This window comes from Gymnoscopelus braueri (genome assembly GCF_963280865.1).
Source record: "Gymnoscopelus braueri genome assembly, chromosome: 19".
NCBI lineage: Eukaryota > Metazoa > Chordata > Actinopteri > Myctophiformes > Myctophidae > Gymnoscopelus > Gymnoscopelus braueri.
Genome location: NC_137621.1, coordinates 17,259,354 through 17,272,107, shown reverse-complemented (window position 1 = coordinate 17,272,107; position 12,754 = coordinate 17,259,354). Strand labels below are relative to the sequence as shown.

At 41.8% G+C, this 12,754-nt stretch overlaps 1 protein-coding gene across 1 annotated transcript in view; it reads right to left on the bottom strand.

Annotated features, from left to right (window-relative positions):
• Nucleotides 1-12,754, bottom strand: part of LOC308074511 (signal-induced proliferation-associated 1-like protein 1) — a 143,289-nt gene that overhangs the window by 66,054 nt on the left and 64,481 nt on the right. The window contains 6 exon segments of the mRNA XM_080413975.1: nucleotides 2,933-3,063; nucleotides 4,810-5,040; nucleotides 6,261-6,441; nucleotides 9,829-9,966; nucleotides 10,784-11,041; nucleotides 12,342-12,609. Of these exon segments, the coding sequence (XP_080270101.1) occupies nucleotides 2,933-3,063; nucleotides 4,810-5,040; nucleotides 6,261-6,441; nucleotides 9,829-9,966; nucleotides 10,784-11,041; nucleotides 12,342-12,609 (1,207 nt within the window).

The window sequence follows — 12,754 nt, the reverse complement described above, 5'->3', positions numbered from 1 at the left end:
AATGGCCATAACTCTACGAGCTCTCCTGGCTCAGAGCAGTAATACTAGCAGACTATAGATCAAATCTCCTTTTTGAACATTTGCCCAAAAATAACGATACGAGACACGGTTAATGTGGTCGATTTCAAGAGGGAAATTGTTACAACAAACAAACACTCAAGGACGTTCAAAGCCCCTAAAACCAAATCTGCTCTGTCGCCGGGCGGAAACCGCATATTATGTCCAAAAAACTACTGCTACTTTTCAGGTTTTAATTCAAAAACGTATCAAAAGTAGCAGATCGACTTTGTGCCACGTTTCGAGCTTGCGGATCTGCCACTTTTGATGCTGTAAATCAAGTAGGGCGTTTAATTTATACACACAAAAAAACACACAAAGTTAAAATACGGAGTTAAGAGGTATCTGACCGACGACAGCAACAACGCAATTCAAAATAACCAAACGTATAATAAACAACCATGCAAAATGGCAACAGAATTGTTATATGTCAAGCTAGTTCCAAAGGGACGTAGAAGTGAGCTGTGAGGTTGTGCGTGTGCGTGTGCGTGTGTGTGTGTGTGTGTCAGTGTCAGTGTCAGTTGTCTGGGAGGCTGAGGGATGAAGTTTATTCACACAGTGCTTGATGTGGTGAGACAGCCCAGGAGCCTCGGGGGCTTGCTTGCATAACGTCGCTGTCGGGGGGGGCAGAAACCTCTTATCTCCATATTCTAACTTTCGGTGTGTTTTTTTTTTCCTCCCGTAAATGAACGCCCCCCTACTTGATCATTCTGAATCGTCACATAAAAAAAAGCATCAAAAGTAGCCGATCCGCAAGCTCGAAACGTGGCGCGAAGCAACGCGTTTTGCGAGATGAGAGACGGACAGACAGACGGACGGACGGACGGACGGAAAGACGGAAAGACAGACAGACAGACAGACAGACAGACAGACAGACAGACAGACAGACAGACAGACAGACAGACAGACAGACAGACAGACAGACAGACAGACGAGCTGCGAAACACCGACTCTCTTCGCCAGAAATAGCCAATCAATCTAATAATATAATTATGTCTATCACAACATTCGGCTATGTCTGGCCACAATAGGGATGCTGGGGTTCAAGTGGTTAAAAAAACACCACGAAAATTAACCCATTTCAATCCGGGAACAAAATATATTATCTTTTAAAGTGAACATTTGTAAAATACGTTGTTCCAGGGACCTCGCAGAAGCAAAGATTTGAGTTACTAATGTTTTACAAAATATGTCTTCAAAAGATTTGCACATATTTTCACGATAAAAAAAAAAAAAGCAGATCTACAAGCTTGTAGCGCGGCACTCGGTGCTGCGCTATGAGCTTGTAGATCTGCTATTTTTGAATAGCCCAAAGAAATCTAAAATGACAGAGATGCCTCCCCGGATTGAATGGATTAAGACATCTCTTCTCAAATGCTACTTTCACGATTTCTTTCCAACTGTCCTCGCTTTTCAAAACTAAACGATTTTTTTAAACACTGCTGGATACGGGCTTCTTCAGACTAATGACTTGGTTGTGTGCAGAGAAATAATCCCACTGCATGTTTAAACGGCTGTGGGCGGATAGGGATGTTCTGCTGTAGCTGGTGTGTGTGTGGGCAGGAAAACAGTGCTGGGAAGTAACTCAGTACATTTACTCAAGTATCGTTCTTAAAGGACGACTTCGTTAATTTTCAACCTATCTTCATACACTTGGTCCATACTAATGTAATGCTCATGATAGAATTGGGGGGGGGGAAATCTTTTTTTTAAAACAATATGTTTTATTTAGATTTTAATTAACACGAGAACAATGGCTTCCATCATAGCATGAAAAGTGCAGCATTAGTGAGGACCAATTATGTGAAGATAGGTTGAAAATGGGTGAAGTCGTCCTTTAAGTACAATTTTTACGTGCTTTTGCTTAGCTTGAGTACAGTATGTCAATGTTTCAATACTTTACATTTCTATTTCACTACGTCTGAGAGGCCAATATTGTGATTTTGTGAACTCCATTAAACGTGACACACTGTGAGCTTGGAGATCTGCTATTTTCAAAGAAAGTTTGGTAAGTAATATTTTGACCTCACTCATGTAAAACTTTGAATACAGGCCTATTACTCGTTACGGACTATTTTTACATTATGGTATTACTAAGAGAAAGCACTGCAAAGCAGAACGCCCGCGACACTCCAGATTAAATAAAAGACTCCAGGTGCACAGCTCAACAATAATCATGAAACTGAGAAAACAGCCAGCACACAATAAATGTCCTTTTATTTACCTCTCCACGGACAGAGCAACGATGCTCTGTCCTTGGAGAGGTAAATAAAACCTTGTGAAAAGGACATTTATTGTGTGCTGGCTGTTTTCTCAGTTTCATGATATTATGATGTTACTACTCGTCACCGTGCTAAAATAATGGCCAATGTCTTTTTTTTCTCTTCAGAAAACAGAAAAAACGTAACCAAAACAAACAATATTTCTTAATCATTTCAGCCAAAAAGTTTATAGCAATTTATGACTATTGACATACAAATTGAAATAACGCTGACTGTCGGTTATGTAACATAAGAGGATTAAATGACTTAGGCCAATTTGTGTTTTGACAATTGTAAACCTGACTTAGGGCAAATTATTAATGGACTAAGTGACTTACTCCAGACTTAGGCCAATTATTTTTTGCGTAAGTCACATTGTCTTTGAGATAGGCCATTATACTACTGGGGAGGGAATAGCATGATCCTTTTCAATAAGGATGTAGGTGATTTTACCAGAGGTGGCCAGTGTCATCAAGAGCTGATTCAGCCAAAAATAAAATTTTCCTCAAAAAATGACTTACTGTAAGCCATTATTTTAGCAAGGTGACATCCTTAAGTAAAGAATCAGAGTACTTGCACCACCGGTAGGTACAGTTAGTATCACCAGGGCTCACCTCACTGGTCCTAAAGATGAGTCGGTAGTTGTACTGTTGTCCGTGGTCCTTGTCCTCCTCCAGCTTCTCCCTGCGGAGGCTGACCGCCACCGGACCCAGAGCCTCGTCCACCCCAAAGTAGTTCCAGTGTTCTGGGGAGAAATGGACGTGAAGAAGAACGTCATTAAAACCCACTAAGACCTATGAGGCCGATTCTACAGATGCCTTCTAAATCAGTGGTTCTCAAACTTTTTCGTGCCGCCGACCCCCGAAATCCTATGTATTTGGCCGCAGACCCCCCGCCCCCGCCCCCCATCTGAAAATGTGTTGTGCCAGGGACCCCCAGAAGAGAAGATTTGTGTGTAAAAAAAATCTAAATTATTCAAACATTTTCAAACATGATTTTTCTTTAAAAAGTAGATGTACTTGTGTATCTGCTATTTTTGAGAACCACTGTTCTTCTAAACCAAGAGTTTTTTTTAAAAAACTTGTTGCTATATGTATGTATTGCTCAAATCTAAAATGACACAGATGCTTTCCCGGTTTTAATAGGTTAAAGTACACAATAACGGGAACATATCAAAACCAAATCGGATGGGTGCTGGATCCAAAGATACCGAATGACATTGAAACAGAAATCTCTGTACAGTAGCTCCCGTTAAAGATTTTTTTTATCTGCATAAACAGCAACGTTTTGAGCAACACAGGCTTCCTCAGTAGCCTGGTAAACCCTCCCTCCGGAAATCTCATTTCTATTTGATTCCAGGAGTGAGTCTGGCCTGAAGGCTTGTCTGGGCGTTTCTAGCGCATTACCAAAAAACCGAGCCCATCAGCGTCGTCGCTCATCGTTCTGTGATTGACAGCAAAAGTTGGCTAATCAGGTGGCGAGTTCGAGTTAGCCCGAATGGACCCGAGTGCAGCCTGAGTGCAGCCGACAAAACACGAACGGCAGCCATTGTTTCTGTGGGCAGTTTTCTCCGCTATTTTAGAACTTCAAAAAGCTCTCAAACTTCTTTTTTGAGGCACGGAATTTACCTATAAGATATCGTTTGGATAGAATTTAGTTGTTTAACTTCATATATGTGGTCAATTAATCATGACAGAGCCTATTTAAAAATAAAAATTCAGAGAACCGGCAGGGGCGAGCAGTGACACGCATGTATCCGAATAAGGCAACCTATTTTGGGCATGGCCATCTCAAAAGTCCCGTTGCGTCACATTAGTCGCGGAGGTGGTAAAAATGCACTGCAATTGGCTGAAGGGGAAAAACGATCATTGGCTGAAGGGGTTGTCAGTCAACGGTATTACTCCCGCCCAACTCCAGCCCACAGCCACTATTGCAGAATGGGCGATCAGGCCAGACTCACTCCTGGAATCAAATGGAAATTAGATTTCCGGAGGGAGGGTTTACCAGGCTACTTCCTCAGAGCCTGTGTTGCTCGAAACATCATCATTAAAACAAATATTTTTAAACAGGGGCTATTTTGCATGTGGATTTTTCATTACAGCACAACACAAGTATACAGTATTGTGTGTAGAAGTGCAGAGTATACTGTATGCATATCAATTTTCATGCATTTATAGGGCATAGCAGTGGCCATTGTGTGGTGCCACCACAGTGTATGATAATTTGACACAGAATCAAATGTTTTATGGTCGCAATTCACCAGGAGCCTGGATGGTTTGGTTCCAGGCTTAAAGGAATAGTTCACCTCAAATTTCTTTTTTTCTATCGATTAGTCACCCCATGGAGACTTTTTTTTTCCGGAAATCTGTATGGCGGAAATGAATGGGTTTTACATCTGTGGCACCACAAAATGGGCCGCCACTGCTATGCCCTATTGACCAAACAAGCACACACACACACATATAAAAGAAAGCAGTGAAGTCCATCTTACCCCTCAGGTAGAAGAACTTCCTGTAGTAGTAGGCCCCCAGATCCACATGCTCTACGATGTACTGCTTGCCCTTGTCGCTGAGCGTGCTGGGCCCCTCCTTGGGGCCCTCCAGCACCGCCACCCCGGCGTTGGTGCAGTGGGAGCTGGCCGACGTGGTCTCGTACGTGCTGCCGCCGCCGCCGCCGCCGCCGCCTTCCCCTGAACTCAGGCTCCCTGAACTCCCCCCGCTCCCTAGAGGGTTGTTGTTGTTGTTGTTGTCACCATCATGAAACTTTAGTTTTGACCAATGAATTGCTGTACAAATTAATTGCAATGAATGATTCGATTGTGTTGTCGGGTAGAAACCTCTTATCTCCGTATTCTAACTTTGTGTTTTTTTTTGGTAATTTAACGCCCTACTTGATCACACTACAGCGTCACACAAAAGCATCAAAAATAGCAGATTTACAAGCTCTAAACTTTGAGCTTGTAGATCTGCTACTTTTTTATTTGAATCCTGAAAAGTAACAGTTTTGGACATCTGAGGCTTCCACTCGACACTTTGGAACATATGAATCAAAATGATGTGACATTTCTGGGTTTTTTTTTGGCTTTGTCAACAAAAATTGCACAGGGAAGATATGACAAACAACATAAATATACAAAAAAAAACTGACAATGACCTGTACCAATAATAACCAAATTAAATAATAGTACAATGGCCAAAACAGTGAAAACTACTAAGAGTCCGCTCCAAAACATTAAAGCTTTTATTACCACCCAGCAGCAATGTTTAGGAGCATGACCCTGTGTGCAGACTATTTTTCACAGCTGCTTGCTTCTTACCCTACACCTGGCTTTTTACATTTTGGATGTGCATGCCTGTCTACTCTTTCTATGGCCAAAACAGGCCATGCATTTAATCATTTCATACTTTTTTTTTTTTTTAAATCAAAAATTGTGAAAATAGCTACAAGCTTGTAGATCAGCTATTTCTGAACAGATTAATGTATATACATACATATGAATGTAAACGATTCTGACGATCATGCTAAAATAACTGCGATAATAAAAAATAAAAAAATAGATTTTATTGCGTTTCTGTCGTTGAACATTATTGGAACATTATGAATAGAAATTAGTTACATTTCTGTTTGGCTTTTAGCCTTCGTAAACAAAAGTTGCACAGGGCAGATTCGACAAATAACACGTATTCAATTATTTTATACATAAAAATAAGCATTAATAATGGAAATAACCAATCTACAATCTCAAAGCATGTCACATCGCAGCGCGCTTTGAGCTTGTAGATCAGCTATTTCCACTATTTTTGAAAATATTTATATGTTTTCAAACAAAAAAATAATTGGGATTATCTCCAATAATTGGGATTAGGCGATTACGTGCTAATTGTGACAGGCCTAGCGATCAGGCGATCGCGTAATAATAATTATAATTGTGATCAGGCCTACCGCCGCCGCCGGCCGCCAGCCTGGGGGGCACCCCCGCCCCGCCTCCCCCGATCCTCTGCCTGCCGGTGCCGTCGGCGCCGATCTCGTTGCGGAAGCAGGGGCAGCTGAGCAGGATCTCGTTGCTCTGCTCCTCGCCACCGCCGGCCTCCAGGCCGGGGCTGTCCCTGGCGTTCAGCTCCTCCTGGATGGATAAGACAGACCTTTATTGATGTGGACAAAAGTAGTGAAAATAGCCGATCTACAAGTGAGCTTGTAGATCGGCTATTTTCACTATTTCCGTTTGTTTTTAAATGATAAATAAAAAAAAACAGTTTTGGACATACTGTATAAGGTTTCCACCCGACAGAAACGAAACACAATCACAGTACTGTTACGACGTCAGCAACACGCTGATATCAATGCAATGTCAACAGTATTATCAGTGCAATAACCACTCCCTGAGGAATAGATTAATACGATGATGATATTATGATACAGTCTCCGCGCCAGTATGTGTCAGAGTCAGTCTGTAGTCCTGTGTTTGTTGTCCAGCGAGTAGACGGTGTACATTATTATCTATCTCTAGCTTGTCTGTTGCTCTAATTTAGCAATGGTACGACAGTGCTGCATTATCGGATGCACTGCCAAGGTTTCAGACGTTAAATTAAAAAAGTTAAATGGCACACATTTCCAACCTGGAAGAAAAGCTTTGGAGATCAGATGTCGGAGATATCAAAGAAACGTCGTATGGCTTGGCTTGGGTATCTTAACCCATTAAGACCTGGAACTGTGTCATTTTTAGATTTGAGCTAAAAAGCATTATTTTACACTTTTGCCTATTCAAAAATAGCAGATATACAAGCTCATAGCGCGGCACCGAGTGCCGCGCTATGAGCTTGTAGATCTGCTATTTTTGAAAAATCGTGAAAATGTGTGCAAATCTTTTAAATATATATATTTTTAAAGCGAACATTTGTAACTCAAATCTTTTGTTTCTGGGGGTCCCTGGAACAACATATTTTGATGGCGGTCCGCGGCCAAATACATATAAGTTTTGGGGGTCCTTGACATGAAAATGATTGAGCACCACTGATATAGAAACATACGTTTTTCAGAAAACTGTTGAGATTCAGGAGACATGTAGAATCGGCTTCAGGTCTCAATGGGTTAAATACAATGAGATTGAGCTAACAGCTAAATTGTGTTTCTCTATGTGTCCAGTCTGAGAAACGTTGTCTAACGTGGGTGGCTCACGGTCACGGTGGCTGAGTAAACAGCCAGGGACTCTTGTCTGTCTGTCAGCAAGTGTTCAGACGTCGGAGATATCAAATAAATGTAGTAGGCCTATGGCTTGGGTGTCAGCTGACGAAATAACGTAACCTTCAACAACATTCCCAAACACATATAAGCTCAAACGAGCATGACAGCACACACTCAAAAACATAAACATCTGTTGGAGGCAAGGGCGAGGCGAGCATCAACGTTGCCATGTCGGCTTATTATAAGCGACTTTGGGCTTCTTTTTCTGTAAAGTTGCTTGTAAAATTAGTAGTTTTGTGTGGCTTATTTATAAAGTGTACTTGCTTATTTAGGCTTATTTAGGTACTTGCTTATTTAGGCTTTAAAAAAATAAAAAATAATAATAAACCAGTGGTTCTCAAATCTTTTCATGAAAATGTTTTGTGCCAGGGAGCATTTGTGTTGTTAGAATGTTTAAAAAAATATTCCAAATATTCTTTCTTTTATTGCAAGAGTTTTTTTTAATAGCCTATGTACAAGCTCACGTGAGCTTGTAGGTCACTAAAGGTCCTTGCACACTGGTGCGTCTTTTCGTTGCGTTTTTTTTACAACAATGAAAAAAATTGAAAAAACAATGAAAAAAAAAAAAACGCAACGAAAAGACGCACCAGTGTGCAAGGACCTTTAGCCACTTCTTTTGGGCTTGTTTTCATAGACCTGGTTGCTTATTTCTCTCGCAAAATATGGCAACACTGATCGCAACAGGTCCGTTGTGCACTTTCTCAATGATCAATGAACAATATAAAATTAATAATAATACTTCGCTATAATAATATTATAAATATATATATAAATAATCAGTACTCAAGATGACTATATTTTATTTCGGTTACACAACTAAGCAACAAAACGTTGTTCTTTTCAGGTAAAATGAATGATTGTGACTGACTGGGCACTGTCATTACATCTGGTCTAGGGCACAGATGTAATGACTTTTTTCCAGGTAGCGTGCCTTTGCGTCTGCGTTCAGCTTCTCTCTGTATGGTATCTCTCTGTCACGCATTGCCCAGTCCATCTCCTGTCCTTTACCAATAAATTCGCTGTAGTTCAGGACACGTCGTGACTCGTGGGTAGCTGTCAATGTTGTTGATACGAGCTGTTGTTATGGAGCCCACCTAATATGGCCACCGGAACTACTTCAGCCTAAGCTTGGCCACGCCTTTTGCCCGGCCCCTATTAGTCTATTAGTCTATTAGTCTCACGCAGCCAGACACCTACAGTATTCCACAATCTCCAAATGCTATAATAGAGTCTCAGTCTGGAACTAGACCTCCCAAAATCTGAGACAGGAAGTTGTCATCTGATCGTCATTTCCGATCACGAAAATATATCTTAAACTAGAAAAAGTGCTCCTCGGAGCACAGGTCTCCGCCAGGTCAGGTACGTTATTGTGGCCTCCTGGTGGCGCTATAATAGGCCAATGTGAAAAGGGTGCCATTTGTTCAAGGGCTTTTCACTGCAATCGGACACTGCATTCATGATTTGAGGCATTTTGTTCCAAAAATATGTTTGCAGAATTAGACCTGCTGGTGGCGCTATAACAGGCCAATGTGAAAAGGGTGGCATTTCTTCGTCGGCCCAATAGAAATGTACGTGTGAAATTTCACGGAAATCGCAAGCTGCGTTCATGATTTGAGGCATTTTGTTCAAAACGGAACAATCCTGCAAACTTTGGAAGCCAATCTTAGGCAATCGGGATGGAATATGGGAAATCGGATAAATCCGTGTTGATCACATGACTATAGAGATACTGTGTACCGATTTGTGTGATGTTTGGACAAAATCTGTAGGAGTAGTATCAATAAATGTGTTTTGCACATATCGGCCTCCTGGTGGCGCTATAAACGGCCAATCTGAAAAATTTGGGCCAGAGGTTCTGAGTTGGCATCCAGGGAGTGTGCGTGCACAGTTTCGCAGAGGCCGGGCCAACGGTGCCAGAGATTAGCTGCTAACGGACGGACAGGACGGACGGACGGACGGACGGACACACGGACGGACGGACAGGGGGTAAAACATACTCTCTCGCCATGCCTTTCGGCCCGGCGGAGACAAATATCTTTATATTTGTTTATTTTTATGTCCATTTCTGCTAATAGGCCTATGCTTAGATGATTTTGATTTATATTGAGATAAATTTGCTCGAGTGTAAAGACGAAACCGAAGTGGCGTCACATCCACTTTTATCGCTTGATCATTTTCAGAGCTTCCGTTGCTCCAGCCTGTATGACAGGAAGCATTTGAACATTGTGGGAGGCAACGGTCTGGCTCGTGAGACTATTGGTCCATTTACCTGGCTGCCACCGGGGGAGCTGTAAGGCAGACTGTGGGTGGAGGAGAGCGTGGACGTGGCCGAGGCTTCGGCGGCGGCCGACGCCCCCGTGATGGTGTTCTTCTTCCTACCGGCCGCCGTCTGCCGCGACTGGATGACCTGCAGGACCACAAATAATCAGGGTTTCGGCAGGTTTTCAGGTAAGTCAGATAATAAGACTTTGTAAGACTTTTTAAATGCCTCTCAGAATTACACTTAAAGCTGCACTACGTAACTTTCCTCTTCTACCCTGGATTCTAGTCTGCTTAACGCCGAAATGCGTCCAGGCAGTCGGTAGCTAATTCCCAAATTACATTCTTTTCAAACTTTTCACAAATGCAACATATTTTCCATAGGGCTGCCTATTTAAAGGTGGGTCAATAAGGCTCTTGTTGTCGTGTTTTTTTTATTTTTTTTGGTAACAGATGTGTGAATATAGCTCACTTTACATTGCTGTAATTTTATCCTAATTGTAATGCATTTTTTTTGTAATGCATTCAAATTCAAAAGCATCAAAAGTAGCAGATCTACAAGCTCGAAACGTGGCTCGAAACGTGGCTCGAAACGTGGCTCGAAGCGACGCGTTTCGAGCTTGTAGATCTGCTACTCTTGATGCATTTGTGTGACGCTCTAGTATGATGAAGTAGGGCATTAAAGGGATACTTCACTTTCACATAAAATAAACATTAAAAGAATATATTAAAAAAAAATTAAAGAAGCAAAATCACGGCCCCCTCACACATTAGTAGGACACTCTAATGCGTGAGGGGGCCGTGATTTTTCCATTACTTTTTTCATTTATTTTTAATATATTTTTTAAATGTTTATTTAAGTGAAGTATCCCTTTAATTTACGAAAAAACACAAAAAAGTTAATAAAGAGGTTTTTCTGCCCGACAGCAAGGATAATGTGAAATAAACAAAACAAACAAACAAACCTCGTTGAGGTCGAATAGCATGCTCTGCACGTCGTAGTGCGAGAATCCCCTCTGGCACGTCCAGGGCTTGAGGGGGGGGCACGCCTCCTCCGAGCGGCCGTCCTCGGCGTCGGACCCCGCCCTGGGAGAGTCCGACTCGCCGCGGACGTGCCGAAGCTTCCGGAAGATGGATTCGCCCCCGGTCTCCGATTTCGAGCGTCTCTTGGGCTTCTCGCGCTCTTTGGCCTTCGGAGGAGGCGTCCCGTCGGGTACGTCCTCCTGTAAATAAATAAGGTGACATTTTTTTTTGTTGTTGTTGAAGATTAATTGTGCTACAAATAATAATGCGGTTAACGACTTCATTTGTGTTTTGTGGCATTGAACATTGGAAGATATAAATAAAATGTATGTTTACGTTTGACTTTCAGGCTTTGTAGACAACAGGGCAGATGACAAATAACTTAAAAAGGTAGGGTAAGTGATTTTATTTTTATTAAAACAAAAAGGGTTTTGTTAAAAGGTTAAAGCACTATTTTCTGATAATAATCATTGCTATAGAGTGTTTGTTCAGTAACAGGGGTCCTCCTGTCTCTCCTCCTCTTTAATAAACAGAAAATTCATTTTCAGGTAGGTGACAACATTTCAGCCAATCAGGAGAGAGTACCCATTTATCAGCTTCATTTTGATAGTGATCCAGTTCCAATTGTGTCTGCTCATTTCTTTGAGTCGTCACTTCCAAGTTCACTTGTTTAATCTGTATCTGTCTCAGTTCTCTATCCTTATTGGATAAAATTAGAATCCTGACCTGAAAATGCATTTTCTGTTGAATAAAGAGCTGGAGAGACATGGAGACTCCTGTTACTGAACAAACACTCTATAGCAATGAGTACTATCAGAATATAGAGCTATTTAACACTTATTTTAACCAAAGAAAATCACTTACCCTACCTTTAAATATACGTAAACAAATGACTGACAATGACCGGTGCCAATAATCAAAATAAATAACGTACTATGGCCAAAACAGGCCATGCATTTACATATACAAAAATTAAGAAAAGATTTGCGATTTCTGTACTAATTGTGGCCAGGGGTCATTCACCATGCTGTCTTGCGGTGGACATTTTGGTCAAAATAGTTTTTTTGCCACAGATATACAAAATGAGTGTACAACAATATTACCAGAAACACAAAGAGCTAGCCCTGAATGACCATAAAACAGGTCTGTAACTCTATGAGAGTGTACAAATGTACATTTGTACACTCTCAGAGTTATGGTGGTCCTTGCAAATAAAACATTTGAGAAATAATAAAACATTTGAGAACCACTAGCACTAGTAGGACTATGTGTCATATATAGTGTCATAGTAAATCAGAGTCATACATATTCTGAAGAAAACCTGGAGACTTGACATTCAGTAATTGGGTCTTATGATCAAAATAAGAATATCCTAATGGTGTGTAAAAAAAAAAAATGCCATGGACAAGACCAAGTCTTTGCCACGGACTCATTTGTCATTTGTGTACGGACATATTGATGACCCCTGATTATGACAGATAATTTGTGACAGATACTAACCTGTGAATCTACGGTGGCCTGCTTGGTGCCGACGTTCAGCAGCTCCTCCAGTCTCTCCGGCGCGGGGCTCCTCTGGTCCTCCTTCTCCCCCTGGTAGCCCTTCAGCATCTCGAAGAAGCTCTCTCCGTGCGCCGCGGCGCCGTGCTGGTCGATGGAGGAGGTGCTGCCGTACTCGCGGTGGAGCGGGGACCACTTGGTGCCCGACGCGGGGCCCCAGTCCTCGCCGCTGTCCCCGCTGCCTCCCTCCAGCTCACAGATGGTCATGTCGCTGTTTTGATTGAATATTGATTGAATATTTTGATTAGGCATAATGTAAAAACGGCACAAGTACAGTTAATAACATTTAGACCGGGAACGCAGCTGTGTGGCGTTTGAAGATTTCTTTGGGCTATTAAAAAATAGCAGATCTACAA